This window comes from Urocitellus parryii, chromosome 4 (genome assembly GCF_045843805.1).
Source record: "Urocitellus parryii isolate mUroPar1 chromosome 4, mUroPar1.hap1, whole genome shotgun sequence".
Lineage (NCBI taxonomy): Eukaryota > Metazoa > Chordata > Mammalia > Rodentia > Sciuridae > Urocitellus > Urocitellus parryii.
The window spans coordinates 4,564,213-4,581,482 of record NC_135534.1 but is presented as its reverse complement, the minus strand read 5'-3'; the positions used below and the strand labels follow the sequence as shown (position 1 = coordinate 4,581,482).

Sequence of the window (17,270 nt, the reverse complement as noted above, 5' to 3'; positions counted from 1 at the left end):
GGACCAGCCTGGCCCTGCCAACGCCGACTCCTGGCCACCAGGGCCGCCAGGAAGCCCTTTGCTGCCATCTCCAGCCCCCTGGCTCCTGGAGGTGGGTGGCGGCTGCCTGGGACACGCACTGGACTGGGTCAAGGCCATTGGAGGCAGGGAGGGCCGTCAGCCCTGGGGAGCAGATGGAGTCTCTGGGGTCTGAGGCTGGGGCAGGGCCGAGCTGGGTCACCTGCCTGGGAAGGGGTCCTGGTCCCCACACACCCAGGATAATTCCTTGGCTCTTCTGGCCACAGGACCCTCCCAGGGCCAGGGCTGTGCGGGTACCCTCCCCCGTGGGGACCTGGCCTGGAGGACTTGAATGACAGATCAAGAAGACTTACAAACTGCTCCCGGTGAGGACACAGTCGGCCCTGATTCTCCCCAGGGCCATGGGCCCCTGGACCAAGGCTGAGATCAGTTCACAGACCACGGGCGGACACTCAGGCTGTCAAACTGATCAGTCAGTGGCCAGCGGCCCGCGGCCAGAGGCCGAGTGTCAGGTGCCAAAAAAAAAGAGATTGATCAGTCCATCGATGAACTGAGGTGGCAGACTTCCTCCAGATGCTGGGGATCCCATCTGGGTGATTGGCTGTCACACTGTCCCTGAGGACTAAGGGCAAGAAAATCCTCGGTGCCCCTTCAGAACGGCGTGTGCTCCAATTTTGGGGGGTGGGGTACTTGGACTCGGGGGGGGGCACACACTCTACACTGAGCTTCACCCTTTTATCTTTTCCTGAGAGACCAGGTCTTACTGAGCTGCCCAGACTGGCCTCCAACTTGGAATCCTCCTGCCTCAGCCTCCGGAGTCCCTGGGATTCCGCGCACCCCGGGCCTGGATATTTCCAGAATCATGTCCAGGTGGTTGAGCCCCAGACACGGAGGCCACCACAGGGAGCCCCTGCACTCTGAGCCCAGAGCCCGGGCCACCACACTGAAACGGGACCCGAGTAACCAGCACAGCAGGGTTTGGCAGTGTCTGAAAAGCCCTGCTCTCCCTAAAGGGCTCTTCTCAGAAAGGGCAGGTGACCCTGCTGGCTGGAGGGGACCCAGTTCTTCCCCAGACCCTGCCACACCCTCAGGAAGGGCCTGCTCTCTGCATGACAGTGAGGAGCACTGGGACAGAAAGGTCCCATTAGCCCCCGGCAGGGAGAAAAGGTGGCTCTATGGCCTCGTTAAGCCTCCCAGGGGAATAACAATGACATGGGGACATTACCTGGGCTGTGCCCGCACCTTACCTGTCTCACCTTCCCCCCTCAGAGCCTGGGAGGCTGCAGAGACCCGAGGAGCCACAGGTCTGCCCAAGGTCACCCAGTGGGAGGCAGCTGGGCGGGGCCGGCCTGAGGTCACCCAGGGCCCAGGAGGAGGCTGTGCCTGCAGGTCCCCTCCAGCCCCTGCCTCCCCTCACCCCCTGCCACAGTGGCCTCTGGGCGCCCCTGAGCTGACCTCCATGGCCTCAACCCCTGCCTCCTCCAGAGACCACAGAGCCTGCACAGGCAAGAGCTCAGGGTGGCCGCCTGCTCCCAGCTCAGCCCCTCCCTCCCTCCCGGTGGCCTCCTCCCCCATGATCGTCACCTTGCAGGGAAGGCCCACCCAGCCGCCTCTTCTTCCTCTTTTGCAGCCCACTTGCCAGGTCCTTTAGGTCCCTTATTTACCGTCACCACCCCCTTTATAATGAGGGCTCCAGGGCGCAGGGATCTCTGTGTCCTTCACTTAGAAGTGTGCCTGGCAGGTCGGGCGTGGTGGCACACACACCTGTAATCCCCGGCTCAGGAGGCTGAGGCAGGAGGATGGTGCATTCAGAGCCAGCCTCAGCAACTTAGTGAGGTCCTAAGCCACTCGGCGAGACCCTGTCTCTAAATAAAATATAAAAAAGGGCTGGGGAGATGGCTCAGTGCTTAAGTGCCCCTGGGTTCAATCCCCAGTACCAAAAAAAAAAAAAAAGTAGATGTATATCCAACACAAAGTGGGTCCCCAAAAAGCACATGACATGACCAAAGGGCTCTTTGCTGTTTGTGGGGCTGAGGGTGGAACCCAGGGTGCCCACCCGGAGATGCACCTCCAGCCCTTTTCTTTTAGTTTTTAAAAAGTTGCCCAGGCTAGCCTCACCCCTGTCATCCTCCTGCCTCAGCCTCCTGGGTGGCTGGGTCACAGGAGCGTGCCACCACACCTGGCAAATGAATGCCTTTTCAATCTGCCCAAGGACCCAGGCCTGACACCCATCTTCCCTCTGTGCTGGGGCTGGAGGCCAAGGGCAAGCTCCCAGGCAGGGGGACTTGTGCCCATGAGAAGAGGGCTTCACCACAGAAGCCGGTGGAGCATTCTGGGGTCAGGACAGACCTGGACAGAGCCTTACTGAGGACCCCTGGCCCCCGTGAAGAGCCATCCCGTGAGGCTCCTGGAACTGCGGTGACCACGGCCCATAGGGGTGCTCCACATAGTGGGAGCCACGGAACCTCGGTCCTGGAGGCCGGAGGCCGAGATCCAGGATGGACCTGGAGGCACGCTGGGAGGTGCTGCAGGTGACCCTCAGCAGCCTGGCCTTGCAGAAACCCCACCCAGACCCCTGCCCTCGGGTCTGCTTGGCCACCGGTGGCTGTGTCTTTACGGGGGCCAGCCCGCCCCAGTAGCCTCATTCCATGACCCCTCTGCAGCGACCCCCTTCCACAGCCACGTTCTGAGGTACTGGGGATGGGTACTAGGGTTCGAGGTGCCGAGGGGCTAGGGTTAGGGCAGGGGCCACCTAGGGTTAGGGCAGGGGCCACCTAGCACTTCCTTGTCACAGAAAAAGAAACAGAGGTAGCTGAGCATGATGGCCCCGGAACTGACCGGCTCAGCTAAGGGCCTTTGGGGGTCTTTTGGGCGTGTTTTGTGGGGAGAGGGGAATCAGATTCCAGACCCATCAGGTGGGCCTTGGTCTCATGTGACCCGCCACACCCACAGACACCTCCTAGAGGCTCAGTTAAGACCGATTTTTCCAGGACAATCTGTGCCCTGCTGACCGACGGACGCGTTCCGGCCGGCTCGACCCTCTGTGGGTTTTCCTTCCCTTCTTAGGAAAGACGGTTGCAGGTCACTGTGGTGGTCTCCCCACTGCTCCAGTGCGTCCGAGGGCCAGCTCTGCCCCTCCCTCCCCTCAGCCAAGTCAGCCCCAGGTGGAGGGCAGAGGGACAGAAGGGGCTGGTGACAGTGCAGGGGCGGCGTGAATTAACCCGTTGCAAGAAGGAGAATCAACTGCAAGGTTCAGAGTCATGATGACGCCTTGCCCCAAGTCTCCTGCTTCCCAGGCGGCGTCTGTGTGGACACCCCACAGCTGGCTAAAAGTTGCCTCCCTCCCCCTCCCCCAGCCATGCGAGGAAGACGGCGGGAGCAAGACCTGGGCATTTCAAGGCGGGTTTCCATCATGTTTAATATCTCTCCCGATTATCTGCACCGCGTCTGGTGGGGTTCTTTCTCTCCACGGTGAAAAGCTCATCAAGCATCTCGATGTGCATAGCACACATACATCACGCTATTGATCGGCACCTGTATAAAACTACAGACAGACTCTGAAAACGGTGGTAAATAGAGAAACCTCGAATCCCCAAAATCACCGCAACCCAAAAACGTCCAATATTTCAAAGGCACCATGACATCGCCAGACGCACCGTCAATAGTTCTGTTCGGGTGGATGAGCTACCTCTGCACTGAGGGTCCGTCCATTCCTGGCCCTTGGACTGCGCTCAGAGGTGACATTGCTGAAGAATCCAAGCATCCCGGTTCTTGACTCTGAGATGCGGTAAGAACAGGAAGACTGCACATTCTCCCCCAGGCGAGGCGATCTTTGCTCCTCACCTGCCCTCCACCCTCCCGGAGTCTAGGGCCAGGTAAGAATTGTGTGGCATTGTTGAGTCAGAACACTGTAAACAGCCTCTTGAGGGTTCAGATGGGTGGTCCTGACTTGGGGGCTTGGCACTCAGTGGGCTGGGTTAAGAATAGTATTATTTGAAGTCCTTGATTTGCATTTGAACAAAGATTTGGCAAAAGGAATTCAAAAGACAAAAACTCGAATCAGATCCCAGGCTTGCCGTCTGTGGAGTCCCATAAAGTTAATTTGGGAGATGGTTCAGAGACACCGGAGGAGGGTCTTGAGGGAGGAAGCATTCAGAGCATGTGTGGCAGCCAGTTAAGGTCACTTTGCATAAACTAAAAAGTCATTCATTAAAATTAAGTGTTTGCCATCACCTCAGAACTTTTTTTAAACCCCACCGACCCTGGCCCTTCCATCTCGGCTTCAACGACAGGGGTTACATTTGTAAAATATATAAAGAAAAATATAAGGTTACTTGGTGACCATATAGTGCACTCTAACAGCTGTCTGCAAATATTTCCACCATGAACGCCCTTACTAAAAGTAAATCACGGGGTAAAGATAGCTCAAACGTGACAAGGTTCGCAGGGGACCCACCGCCGCTCTCTGCCATCCTTTTGGTTGCATATGGAAAAAGAGCCACTTGGGGTGGCCCAGTGAGCTGCGCCCCCTAAGCCTTCGGCGATTGGGCCCGGCTGAGGTAGAGGCTGGGCGTGCGTCTGAGCAGCAGGTCCCGGCAGGCTGGGCTGCGTCCGCGACGTTCGCCTAAATCGTGGTTCTAGTCCAAAGCCTCCCGTGTACAGGGAAGCCTGTTCTTTTGTTTTCGATTTTGTTAAAAATATCCTCTATTTCAGAATTGTCTTCCATCACGAGCTTCGTCCATCACCAGGCGAGGGTTGAGGGGCAACATCCCAGCAGGGAACCGCTTCGCTCCCTGGCATTTTGCGGAACAGCTTTGTCTTTCCCCAGTGGCTGCCGCGACGGGGGCTGATCCTGACCAGGCGAAGAGCAGTTTATAAAGTCAGTCTCTCCCATCTGGTGGATGGGGGAAGATGGACTACAGCAAAGCTCAAAGGTCAGCCTGGGCCCATCTAAAAACGGAGCGGCAGCGAGGACGACAGTGTGCTTTCAGTACCCGAAGTAAACCGATATGTCCCGACTCCGGCCACAGGGCACAGCCGTGGGCGGCGAGAGGAAGCCCGGCCCAGCGCCCCTTTGCTGGAGACCACGGCCCCAGCAGGCCCTTCCAGACAGGGTGCTGGGCGCCATCAGAATCCGATGTCACTGTCTTTACAACACAAAATAGCAGCACGCTCATGTCAAGTTCTTGAGAGTAAAGCAAATCCAACGGTAAGACTGTCCCCTGTCACGCCAGAAAAGTCAGACTTGCTTTTGGGTTGTCTTAGTTTTTTTTTTTTTTTTTCCCAGAAAAAAAATTACAAAACACACTCACAGAACCATAAATAATTTGATGGCAATATATACATCCTTAAATAATTAACTTAAATATCGTACACCTCCTCCTGGATTCCACCCTCCGTCCAGTCCGTGGAGGCTGAGGTGGCTCTGGAGGGTCACAGCCTGGGGAGGAAGTGGGTGACCTTCATGGTGGGTGACACTCGGTCCCCCTTCTTGGCCCTGCCGTTCTTACTCAGTGCGATGAACATGCCGGGGTGCTCCTGGGACTCGTAGGCGTTGTAGTTGTTGGGGAGCAGAATCTCCTTGAACTTGCACTCATCTGCAAAGAAGGGCTGGGAGGGAGGAGCACCGTGAGCGGGACCCTGGCCGGCGGCCAGGGGTCTGCCCAGCCACCCGCTCGGGGCTGAGAGGTCTCTCCTGGGCAGTCAGGGTGTCAAGACCCTGGCAGGCACCGCCAGCCCACAGCAGCTGGAGTGCTGGCCACTTGCCAGGCACCTCGCAGCCCGGGAGAGGTCATCTCCACTTCCTCGCTGGGACCCACCCACTGGGCACAGCCTGGGGCTCCCAATGGTCCCTTTCACAGGGTCAGGGGATGCCTGCTCAGCAAGGGCAGTAACTGGGTGGCTCCCTTTGTCTGGGCTGGCCCCTGGCCACCCAGCCTGCCTCTGGGCACTTCTGAGGTACCCAGGGCTGGTGCTGCCTGCCAGCCTTGGGACCTGGTGACCCCACCGACTGCCCCTTGGTGGCCCAGGCACAGATGGACCTAGAAGAGGGTCACAATCCTGCTGGCCCTGCACACGGGTGCCTGCCCAACTCCAAGGTACTCACCGAGCCGTAGAGCTTGCCCTTGCTGCTCATGGCCACAAAGAACCTGCTGGCCACTCCGAAGATGCTCACCACGCCCCGCTCCACGGGGGAGAGCTCCAGCAGACCTGGGAGTGAGTGCGGGTTATACCAAGGCAGGTGACCTTGGCTCACTCTAGGGCGGGTGTGGAGGCCACGGGCCCTCACCCAGTTCAGGACTGCAAGGCCAAGGCTGCCCCGGAGGCTGCACAGGCTTCCAAGACCCGCCTCAGCCCGAGCGCGTTTCTCAGCCCCGTGGGTGCCCACAGCAGGCTAAAGTGCTGGAATTCGGCGGTCGCCGCAGCCCAGGCTTCTGAAGGCGGGGAGGCGGGGCTCGGCGGCCGCTCTGCGCAAAGCCGGTCCCTTGGCCGGCTGCGGAGCCAGAAGTGCTTGCCTCCCCGAGTCCCTGCGTCATACGGGACAGGAACCCGAGACAGCCCAGTTCCCAGGGCCCGCGAGCAGGTGCCCGCCCTGGGCCTCCGTGTGTCTTTGGGTGAGTTGGAAGAGGCAGCTGCTGCTCCCCATCCCCGACCCATCCCATCCGGCCCGCCCTACTCACTGTCGCTCGTGTCCGCGTGCACGCCGCCGATGCGACCGTCGGGGAGCACTTGCAGGTGGAAGCCGATGCCCACGTTGCAGTAGAGCCTCCGCAGCCGCTTGATACCCAACAGGTAATCCCCGGCGCCGCTCTGGACGGCAGCCTCCTTGGGCTGTGAGGCCACGGGCAAGCGCGCCAGCGAGCGCGCCAGCAGGCTCTCCCAGCGGTGCTCCGGCTCGGCCTCCAGCGTGCGGTTGGGTGCTGTGGGTGAGGCGGCGCCCCCTCGGCCCGCCCAGGGCGCCAGCAGGGCCAGCAGGACTGCCGGGAGCAGAGCCGCCGCGGCCGTCCCGGGCCCCGCCATCCCGGCCCGAGGGCGGTGCGTCCGTCAAGCGGTCCGTGCGCCCGGGAAGCCGGCGCCCGAGCTGCGCCAGAGGGGGCCCGCGGGAGCGCACGGTCTGGGCCCAGGCTGGGGGTGCGCGGCAGAGCGAGGAGCGGGCGGTGAGCGACGGGGTACCCCGGCGTGGACGCTAAGCTACCGGGGCTGCATGGAGCGGCGGGCAGCGGCGGAGGGGCGCGCGGCCGCGGCTGGGACTCCACCAGGCGATGCGCGCCTCCCTGCGCGCTGGGCCGGCCAGAGGCCGAGCCGCTATATATATAGCCCGGCGCCCCCTCCTACTCGCCCGCGCCCGCGGGGGGCTGATCGCGTTCGCCTGGGCGCCCGGTCGCAGGCCGCCTGCCAATCAGGGGCAGGGGAGGGGAGGAGGCCAGGGATGAGCTCAGCTACTGTCACCTGGGGGACCCGGGCGCCCACCCTTGGCTCCGCCCAGCCCACGAACCTGTTCGTCCCGCCCCTCGCGTCGGTTCCTCTTCAGCTTTTCCAAGCTCTGTTTGCCCCTGCTGCCCCTGTCGTGGTCTCTCCCTCTATCGGAGTGGGCGCAGGAGCCGGCGTCTCTCCTCGCACGACTTCTTTCGGGGACTCCCGAGAGCCTGGTTCCTTTGCTAGGTGTTAAGGACTGGCCTGGGATCGAGGGTGAGCATGGGCACAAATACCCTGTGGCTGGCTGGACCAGGGTCAACCCGAGGGCCACAGGCCAGGCCAGGTCCCCAAGGCCTGACCGTTCAGAGGTGGGTCCGTCTATCAGGTGGAGGCCGGTCTGAGCAGAGGCTGGTGAAATGGGGGCTCCGAAGGGAACCAAGGGGCAGGTGGTGGGGTGCACTCAAGGGGGCCAGGGCCCTGCGACCCCACGCGGTCATGCAGGGCTTAGGATTCCTCGCAGGATCCCCAGCTAAGACCCGAGGTCTCAGGTCAGGCCTCGGGAAGGCTCCCTGCCCCCACCCCTGACCCCTACCGTGCCCATCGCGGTCTGATGGGGGCGGGCCAGCCAGGGGACACTAGATGCCTGCTCACCTAGGTGTGAAAATCCCTGTTTTCTGTGGTACCTGTGGGGCTGGGCTGCCACCTCCGAGCAGGCCCCAGCCCCAGCAGCGGAGGGTGTGGAGCCCACCCCTCCCTGTACCGCCGCCACAGCTGGGAGCAGAGACCACTCCCCAGGCCTTTCTTCCTCCTCCTCCTGCCCTTGGACCTGCCCTCTAACCCCTGAGGTGGCTTGTTCCTACTTCCCCAGGGACCTGGAAGGCTTGAGGCCCAGGAGGGAGGGCCCTGGGGACCCAGGAGGGCCTTGGCAGGTCTGGAACCTCATCTCCAGACCCTCGGGAGGCTCTTGGGGCCACTCACAGCCTCTGGGCCCCCAGCCCCAGATGGGCCTCGAATCTGTGCAGAGGAGACCATCCCGGTCAGAACCTGCCCCTCACTTGCTTGGGTCGGTCCCTTTCTGTCTGGCTCCTGGCTCCTCACTTGCCAAATGGCCTGGAATGTGGCCTGCCCCACCCCCCTGGGCACCTCCCCTGGGGAGGAGGGACCCAGCCGGGAGCCCCACAGGTGCCAGCGAAGCCTGTGATGTCTCCCTGGGTTCCTGGTAGGATGCAGCTCCCCTGCAGGCTCATTGCAGGGATGTGCTCGGGCCCCTTGGTACCCCTGTGGTTGGACAGGGGACTTCCAGGCAGCAGAGGACCCCCCAGCACTGTGGCCGCTCCCTCTCCAGGGACTCTTGGGGTCAGAGGACCGGGAACTCTGCTTCCACCTTGGCACTGTGGCCCCTGGGTCCACCTGTCCCTGCTGCAGGCTTGGCCTGCCTCACTGTCACAAGCACCCTGGGGACAAGCCCCTCTCCACGCCCGCATCTCCCCACCGCTGGCCTCCGGCCTTGCTCCTACACCCTGCCCTCTCCCTGCCCCCAGCCTTCCTGCAGGGAGACTGTCCCCTAGGTTTCCCCCATGACTTCTCTCCATTCAGGTCTGCTCTTAGGTAGCAGCCCTTGGGGGACACCCGGTGTCCAGGCTCTCTGCTCACAGCTTCTGCAAGCCCCTAGGAATCCTCCTCATGTATCTGTGGACTGACCCCATTTAGACTGTCACCTCTATGCAGCAAGTGCAGGTCTGTGTGGTCCCCAGCTGTGTTTCCAGTGTCTGGCACACAGTAGGTGCTCAATAGTAAACAGCTGCAGGCTCAGTGAGGCTTGGTGCTCCTCCTCCAGCAGGTCCTCCATGCAGGGCACAGTGCGGGGAGAGAAAGCTGACCCAGATGGGGACGGGACCTTCTCTGAGCTCAGGTTGAAGCCCTTCTGCCGGCTGCACCCCAGGGAGCGTGGCCACCAGGGACCCAAGGAAGGACCCGGCAGAGGTTCTGGGCTCCGCAGACATCTGCCCCTAGCCTGTGGGTTGTGCAACGGGCCACTTGCCTTCTAACTGTGCTTGGTTTCTCCATCTGTGAAATGGGCCAAGAGTTGGCGTCTGCCTTCCAAGACAGAGCCCTGCCCGGAGGAGGAGGCCTTTGGGAAGGAAACAAGGCCAGGTTTTCATTCCGTGGGAGGCGCCACCAAACTCTCCAGGCCCGTGGGTGGAGGGCTGGCGGGGAGTGAGGAGGGACAGGCCCCGAGCAGCAACCGGCGACCAAGGCCGAAGCCCCCTCGATGGTGACCTTTTATGACCTATGACCTATGCTCCCCTGCAGAGCTGCTCCCCCCAAGGAGTCCAGGGGCTTCTGCCACCAACCAGCAGGGCCCGGAGGACCTCCCGAGACCTCGGAGTAAGAATAGTTAAAAAAGTGCTGCTCTGGGTTCGGATCCCAGGGACCCAGGCAGCCTGGGGCACTGGGTGGCGTGAACTTTGCAAATGGCTCCCTCTTCCCTCTGCAGCTTCCCCTGACAGCAGAGTCTCCAAGGAACAGGGAGGTGCAGCCTGGGGCACAGCTCCAAGACCCCAACGCACCCCGCTTAGTGCCTCACTTTGGCTGAGACTGGCTTTGAACTCATGATCCTCCTGCCTCAGCCTCCCGAGTCGCTGGGATGACAGGCAGGGCCACCGCGCCCAGCTCCCTTAACTAGTTTTTAAAAGACATTTTCCTTTGGGTGTTGGGGATGAACTCAGAGGTGCTCCTCCACTGAGTCACATCGAGGACTGTTTTATTTTTTATTTTGAGAAAGGGTCTTGCTAAGTTGCTGAGGCTGGCCTTGAACTTGCAGTCCTCCTGCCTCGGCCTCCTGAGTCACTGGGATGACCGGCGTGCGCCACCCCTCCAAGTTCCTCACTGGCAGCAAAATGGAGAAGGCTCAGAAGGCTTCCTCGGCCCCTCCCCCACCCGGTCCTGGCCACCTGACCCACCATTGTCTCAAGAACCTTCTCATGTTCCCTAAGTGGAGCTGGGTCCCTTGAAACCCTGACTCTCCACTCCTCCCAGTCCCTGCTCCCCCTGCTAAGAGTTAACGGCTCCAGGGACCGCCGTGAGGGGACCCGCACACTGTTTCTGGTTTATTGTCACCGCTGTCCCCCAGAGGTACAGATGTTGGGGGCTGTTGGCTCTAATGACTCAGCCCTGGGACAGTCGGGAAGGAACCTGCCGAGCGTGCCCATCTGCAGAGCCAGGACAGCAGCGTCCTCGCCTGCAGGCCCTGGGACAACTGAAGGAGGGGGCCTGCTCAGCCCTCAGGGGCAGCGTGTGTCCCCTGAGCGCCTCACGGCCAGGTCGTCTTGGGGCCTGGCTGCCCTGTCCGAGCCTGGGGAGCCAGGTGCCCGCCTGGCCTCACCCACCCCGTGACCAGGGCCTGTCCACCTCTTATCTACCTTTCAGTGGTGCTGAGAGGATTAGAAGAATTAGGCCTGTCAAGTGCCAGGTTCCTGGTCCAGGGGCCTGCCACCACTGAGACCCACAGCTCCTCTTCAGATAAGGCTGTCCCAGGGCTGGGTGGGCGCCGCCCAGGGCTTCACCGAGCTGAGCACCCTCTCTCCCCTGCGGCCCGGGGCAGGGCCTCCTTATCAGCACCACTTCTCAGGATCAGGGCTCAGAGCACCTGAGGCCTCCTCACAAGGTCACGGCTGGCCCGAGCAGAGCAGGGCTCCACCCAGGTGCCGAGGCGGCTCTGCCTGCCTCGGTTTCCCTCCTGCAGACGGAGCTGGCGACCCCGACGGGGCCCCATCGCAGACCTCAGGGGCTCGGGCTGACCACCAGGTCCATTTGCCCACGTGGGAGGCCATGGAGCCCCTGCAGCCCAGCCCCGGGCTCTTCAGCATTTCAGATCAAAGCTGTCGGAGCCCAGAGGGACCCACCGGGGCCTCCCGGCTCTCAGAAGGCAGCAGGAGGCGGGGAGGACAGGGCTTCACCTGGGTCACCCAGGGCCTGACCCTCCTGCCCAGGGGTCCGCCTGCCCATGGGGACCCAGGGGCCTGGTGGGCTGACCACGGGGAAGTCTGGGAAGGGGCCCTGGAAGGGCAGTGGGCCTGGCTTCTGCCCATCACTCCTTCTCCCTCCTGGGTCTCCCCGAATGCCTGGCCCTGGGGCCCCTCTTCCCTGGTGACCCCCAGGGGTCTGCTCCCGGCAGTGGGCAGCCGTCCAGCGGGGCTTTGTGGGGAGGGAGGCGGCAGTGGGGGAGGCAGTGAGGACCCCCATCCCCCTCGGTCCTGCAGGGACCTCCTTGGAGTCCCCATGGGGGTGGGAGGAAGGTCAGTGTCAGGCCAGCCTTGGCCACGTCCCCTCCCTGCCCCAGAGGGACTCAGTGAGGGAAGGTCCTGGGAGCGCGCTGTGCACTGTGCGTGGTGTCTGTGCCCAGGTTGGGCCTTCCCTGTCTCTCGCTCGTGACAGCACAGCCAGGAAAACCCCAAAGCACCCCCTGCCTGACTCACCTGCCTTGCAGAGGAGTGTCCTCAGTCCCCACATCTGGGACGATGGCATCCCAAATGTGTCAGGGGACCTGGAGCAGGCAGGCTGGGTCCCAGGGCCTTCCTGATGGGCTGTGTGGCTTTGGAACAGTCACTCACCCTCTCTGAAACACGCCCCCCCCCCCACTGGTTTTCCTTAGAGTCGGGCCTATAACCGTGTTCCCCTGGTTGGGTTTCTGGGAGGATCTCTAGAAAGGGGGTCCTCCTGATGAGACAGGGATCCCAAAAATGCAGGGCGTGGAGAGGGTTTGGGGGGAGCCCTCTATTCCAGCTGGCATGGCACCAGCCTTGGCTGTCGTCCCCAGGCCCCGTGGTCCCCAGGACTGCCTGGCCTGCCCTCGGAGCCTCTTCCTGTTGGTCCTGGGCTCCCGGCTCCCCAGAGGCCAGCGCAAAGCTGACGGCGAGGGCCGAGGCTTCTCTTCCTTCTGGAAACATCTGTCCCCAGTGGAGGTGCCAGAGGGGTACCCCGATGTGGGGAGCCTAGGGAGGGTGCTGCACATTGGCAGAGGGGGGCGTTCTGCTGACCACGGGGAAGGCAGACACCAGGCTCCAGCTGGCCCCTGCCCCTGCCAGGCCCCTTGCTCACGGGAAAGGTGAGACCAAGGTGTGACCTGGCATAAGTGAGTAGGTCACAGACCCCAAAGTCTAAAGGCCAGAGAGGTCCAGCCCTGGCTCAAATTTGGATTTAGACTGACCTTGGGCTGAAAAAGGCGATTTTTTCCCTGGATGACATCTGGGTCCCTTGTCCAAGGAAGCAGGAGTCATGTACCAGGACTCCAGCCAGGGACAGCGGAGGGGGACCCACCCCGGAGTCGCAGTGCCCCTGGGGCAGGACTGCTGGGCTGGGAGCCCCGGCCCAGGCTCTCTTCCTTCCTTGGCAACAGTTGGCCACCAGGGGCACGGGCTCCTCTTTCCTTCCCACCCACCATCCTCTAGGGCTCGGGTGAGTTGGCTCTTGGACCTCCTTAACTTGAAATCTACAATGGGTTCTAAATAATTGCAAAAAAAACGAAAATCTGGCACTTTTTTCCCCCTGGTTCTGAGGACTAAATCCGGGGCCTGGTACACTAAACTACATCCCCAGCCCTTTGCCGTTTTTTACTTTGAGACTGTGTCTTGCGAAGTTACCCTGGGGTCCTTGCATTTACAGCCCACGTAGCTGGACCACAGGCGCACAGCACAGGCCTGGACTCAGAACATGGCGAATGTGGATGTTTTACAATGAAGTTCATCTGTCGCTCTTCAGTCTTCTGAAGGTGCCAGATAGATTCTAAAGCCCTAAGAATTTGATGTGTGCCATTTTTATTTTTTAAAAAATCCACATCGGGGCTGGGGATGTGGCTCAGTGGGCAGAGTGCTCACCTTGCCCCGCAAAACGAGAGAGAAAGGGAGATACGTGAGGCTGGGACGTGGCCAGGGGCAGCACGCCGGCCCAGCCGGGTGACACCTGCGTTCCGTCCCTAGCACTATGAGAAGAAAACGATATTTTAAGGATATGCATAAGCTTTATTCCAACACCAAAGACCCCCAAGCTCGCCTGTTGTGTGTATTTCCGTTCTCTTTCCCACCAAGGTCACCTGACACCAACACGATTTTAAAGCCAGAACCTTCTATTAACTACGCCTTTGCCACTCCCTGCAACCAAGAGGGAAGTGTTCTGGAGGGTTCCCTGGGCCTGCGCCCTGCCCTCGCCTGCCCACCATGGCAAGGACTCCCACGGAGCCCCTCAGGGCATGTTCTTCTCTGGTCCTTCCTGGGTGGGTGGGGACCGTGGCCCTGGGTGGGCTGTTCCTGGGGGTGCTGGGCCCAGGGCAGCTCTGTTCTGTGGATGTGAAGCAGGAGCCAGGCCACGGCCAGGAAGCCCAGCGCAGGCCGCTGAGTCCCTGCGTGAGCCCCTTGGAGGCCCGTGTGTCCTTTCTCTTATTTGCAGTGCTGGGGATGACCCCAGGACGTTTCTGGAGCTGCCCGAGTCACCTGGGGCTTGTCACTGGGCATGGTGGAGTGATCCTCGGCTCTGGACAGGCCTGGGACCTGGCAGCCACTGTGGCTTCAGCGCTGACCTGGCCAGGCCCTGAGGGTGGTCTCGGCCCTCAGCCTCCGCTCCCAGAGACCCCCGTGGTCTTTGGGGGCTCCAGGCCCAGCTGCCACCCTCTGCCCAGGGGCTTTGCAGGCTGGGAGGAGGGCCACCTGCCTGTCAATGTCCCTGTGTCTGGTGCCCTAAGGCTTTTACTCCTTTCCTGTATAAAGGGAGGAGGCTCCGGGGACGTCCGAGGAGAGCAGGGACCGGCAGCCCATCCCTCCCGTGGACTGGCCATGGGCAGGGCTCCTGGGGACAAGCTCTGGAGAACTGTCCCTCTCCTCTGCCTTTCAGACCTCAGGTCAACCTGGACCTCTCAGGTCCAGTCCCCCATCAGGAGGTGACCACACCGGAGTCCCAACAGGGCCTTACAGAGAGAGAAGGGACACTCCTCACCACCCCCTGCCAGAGCGCTCCTGGCGGCCTCCCTGCCCGGCTCCTGCGCCCTGTGCTGGGCACCTCCCTGCCCGGCTCCTGCGCCCTGTGCTGGGCACCTCCCTGCCCTGGGAGCAGCTCCCAGGTTGCCAGGGGGCTCTGTGGCTCCCTGGGCCTAGGCACCGGCACCAGCAGGGGTGACCAGAGCCACCGCCGCTGCCTTGGGTCCCCGCTCAGGGGCCCGTGGTTTAAAGGGCGCCTTTGCCGTGGGGACGGCTGTGCGGCAGGACGCTGTGAAGCTGCTGGGCCTGGCGCTGGCCCTCAGGTGGCCACGCTGCTCCTGGCCAGCTGGTGGTGGGAACCCGCTTTCTCCCCCACCACTCCATAACCCCGACAGCAGGCGAGCTCACTGTCCCCACCGCGGAGGCCGAGGCCCGGGGGTGGCCGAGGCCCGGGGTGGCTCCCCCTCGTGCGTGGGGGCCGGTGCCGGGTGTGCCTTGGGGCCTCTAAGATCGCAGGGGCAAAGCCAGGCCTGGTGTCACTCTGCCCTGGGACAGGCCTCCAGAGGCCCTCTGCAGCTCCCCAGGTGGCTCTTCCTTCCCCGGGGGCCTTCCCTGGCCACACACAGGTCCCTTCCTCTGGGGAATCTGAGGAGCCCCGACGGGGGCCCGGATCCCTATAGGCCCCTCCGGCTCCTGCAGGGCTCAGGAAGAGCAGGGGTCCCCTGGGGGAGGGCCCTGTCCTTACCTGGCATCTTTGTGACGGCAGCCACTGAGTGCAGGAACCCCCGACCCGGGCTTGATGCAGCCTCTGGGCCCCGAAAACTGTCTGGCCTCAGCCTTGCCCTGGCCTCAGCCTCCCCGTCTGGAAATAGGCGCCGGGCACTGGCCTCTGGGGTCATTGCTCTCAGGGCCTCCTTCCTGTGAGCCAGGGACGCTGGGCCTACAAGCAGCCCCAGGGCCGCTCTCGGGCCCCTGGCTTGGTGGCGAGCGCCCCTCTTTCCTCGTCTCTGCTGCCCGCTCCCTGACGCCCCCCACGCCTGCCCCTAAGCCCCTGATGGGCTTCTAAGCCGGGGCCGACCCAGCCTGCTATTCCGGGGTCTTCTTCCGACTATTTTGGCCAAGACCATATGGCAGCTCCTTTAAAATAGACGCTGCGAGCCCAGGGGTCACCCCTGAGCACAGGTCAGCCTGGCCGGGCTTCTCCCTGCAGCCCACTGGAGTTAAATACAGCCCTGGCATCTGCAGCTTCAGGGGGCTCGACGGAAATACCCGTGAGAGCGCCGTGCGCAAACCAAAATAAGACCGCGGCCCTGCTCGCCGCCCGGGCTGCTCGGTGGCCAGATGCTCCTGGTTTCTTTGTGATGTCACAGGCCAGCTGGAAGAGGGGTCAGAGAGCCCACGAAGAAGGGGAGGCCCCTCCGCCCCTGAATGTGGGTCCCTCGTGAACCTCCACCTGGCCGTCTCGGGAAAGGCACCTGCCCGGAGACCAGGCCCAGGGAGGCGGCAGACTGCTGCAGCGCTCTCACCAGGGACAGGGCTTGGTTTTCCAGTGACCCTCGGGTTGCAAATGGCCCAGGCCTGTGCTGCCCTGGTGCCCGAGGGCCACCATCCTCGGCACGGCTCCCTGTCGGGCGGGGCCCCCGAGGCCACCCCTTGGGCCACCCCTTCCCATTCCAGCCTGGGGAAGCCATCGTCCACCAGTGCGGCCCCCACAGGTGGGTGGCTCAGCAGCAGCCGTGAGTCCTGGGGCTTCTCAGCTGGGAGCAGGGGGAGCCCAGTCCTGCAGCCTGAGAGGCCCCAGCGACGGCCGGCCGTGCAGGTGGCAGCGGAGGGGACAGCTCCCCGCCGAGCCACTGCAGGCCCGGGGGGCCGTCCCTGTCCTGCCTCCCTGTGGCCCTGTGTGGAGTCTGTCCCATGTGGGAGCGGCTGCCGGGGGGTGGCTGTCCCAGAGGCTGGGGTGCTGCCTCCGCCCACAGCACCCCCCGGGGCAGGGAGGCCAGGACCTGGCTGGGAGGAGGGACCGGAGGCCACCCTGCAGAGGCCCAGCCGTGAAAGCTGGTGGCCACTGCCGGGCGCAGGGCAGGCCGGGGGGACTGTGGGGAAGAGCCACATGGGAAGTATTTTCAGCGCAGGGGTCACAGTCTCTGCCCCACCACAGAGCCTTGCCACGTGTCACCAGCCACAGACAGCAGTCAGGGGACAGGTGGGCCTGCAGACCCTGCCGGAGGGCTGCGGGGGGCGGCCGTGGTCTCCATGCACAGACTCTGTCCCTATAGCCACCAGCGTCTGTTCTGCAGACCCTCAGTGTCCACTAGGAAGACGCCAGTGCAGCCCCCAGGAGTGGACAGGCCCCCAGCAGTGGCGTGGTGACGGGACACGCTGCTTGCCGCGCACTGAGTGCTGCTGGCGTTTTGCTGGCCCCTGCGACCCCACGCCAGCTCTCGGCACGGCGGGGACACGGAGGCCCCTGAGGTTAGGTGCCTGTGAGCTGTGACCACGGGCCAGTCCGTGAGGCAGTGCTGCTGGCGCGAATTCTCCTGGACACTGGGCGTCGCAGCCAAGAGCCCTCAGAAGAGCCACATCGAGCGAGTAGCCCAGGACCACGGGCTGCGGGCAGGGAGTCAGCATCAGGAGCCGCTCCCCGTCTTCTGCTCGTCCTCCCTGCCCTGCTGCCCAGCCCCGGGGCCAGGCCGCCCAGGAGCCCGTTGGCAGGTCCTCCTGGAGCAACCGGTTTCCTGGACGCTGGCCCCTGTGGAGCACATCTCCCGCTGATGTGGACGTCACCCAGCTCCCTGGTTGTCTCAGGACAACACGCCAGGCCAGCTCGGGGACAACCTGGCCGCCCTGCGGGGAGTCCAGTGGCAGAGG

The 17,270-nt window shown here is 62.8% G+C and overlaps 1 protein-coding gene across 1 annotated transcript; it reads right to left on the bottom strand.

Annotated features, from left to right (window-relative positions):
• Positions 1-5,451: 5,451 nt before the first annotated feature.
• Positions 5,452-7,038, bottom strand: Fgf4 (fibroblast growth factor 4). Its single transcript, XM_026414154.2, has 3 exons — positions 6,699-7,038; positions 6,125-6,228; positions 5,452-5,628 (listed from the first exon to the last, which is right to left on the bottom strand). Exons 1-3 carry the CDS (start codon positions 7,036-7,038, stop codon positions 5,452-5,454), a joined length of 621 nt encoding a protein of 206 aa, XP_026269939.2.
• Positions 7,039-17,270: the final 10,232 nt, after the last annotated feature.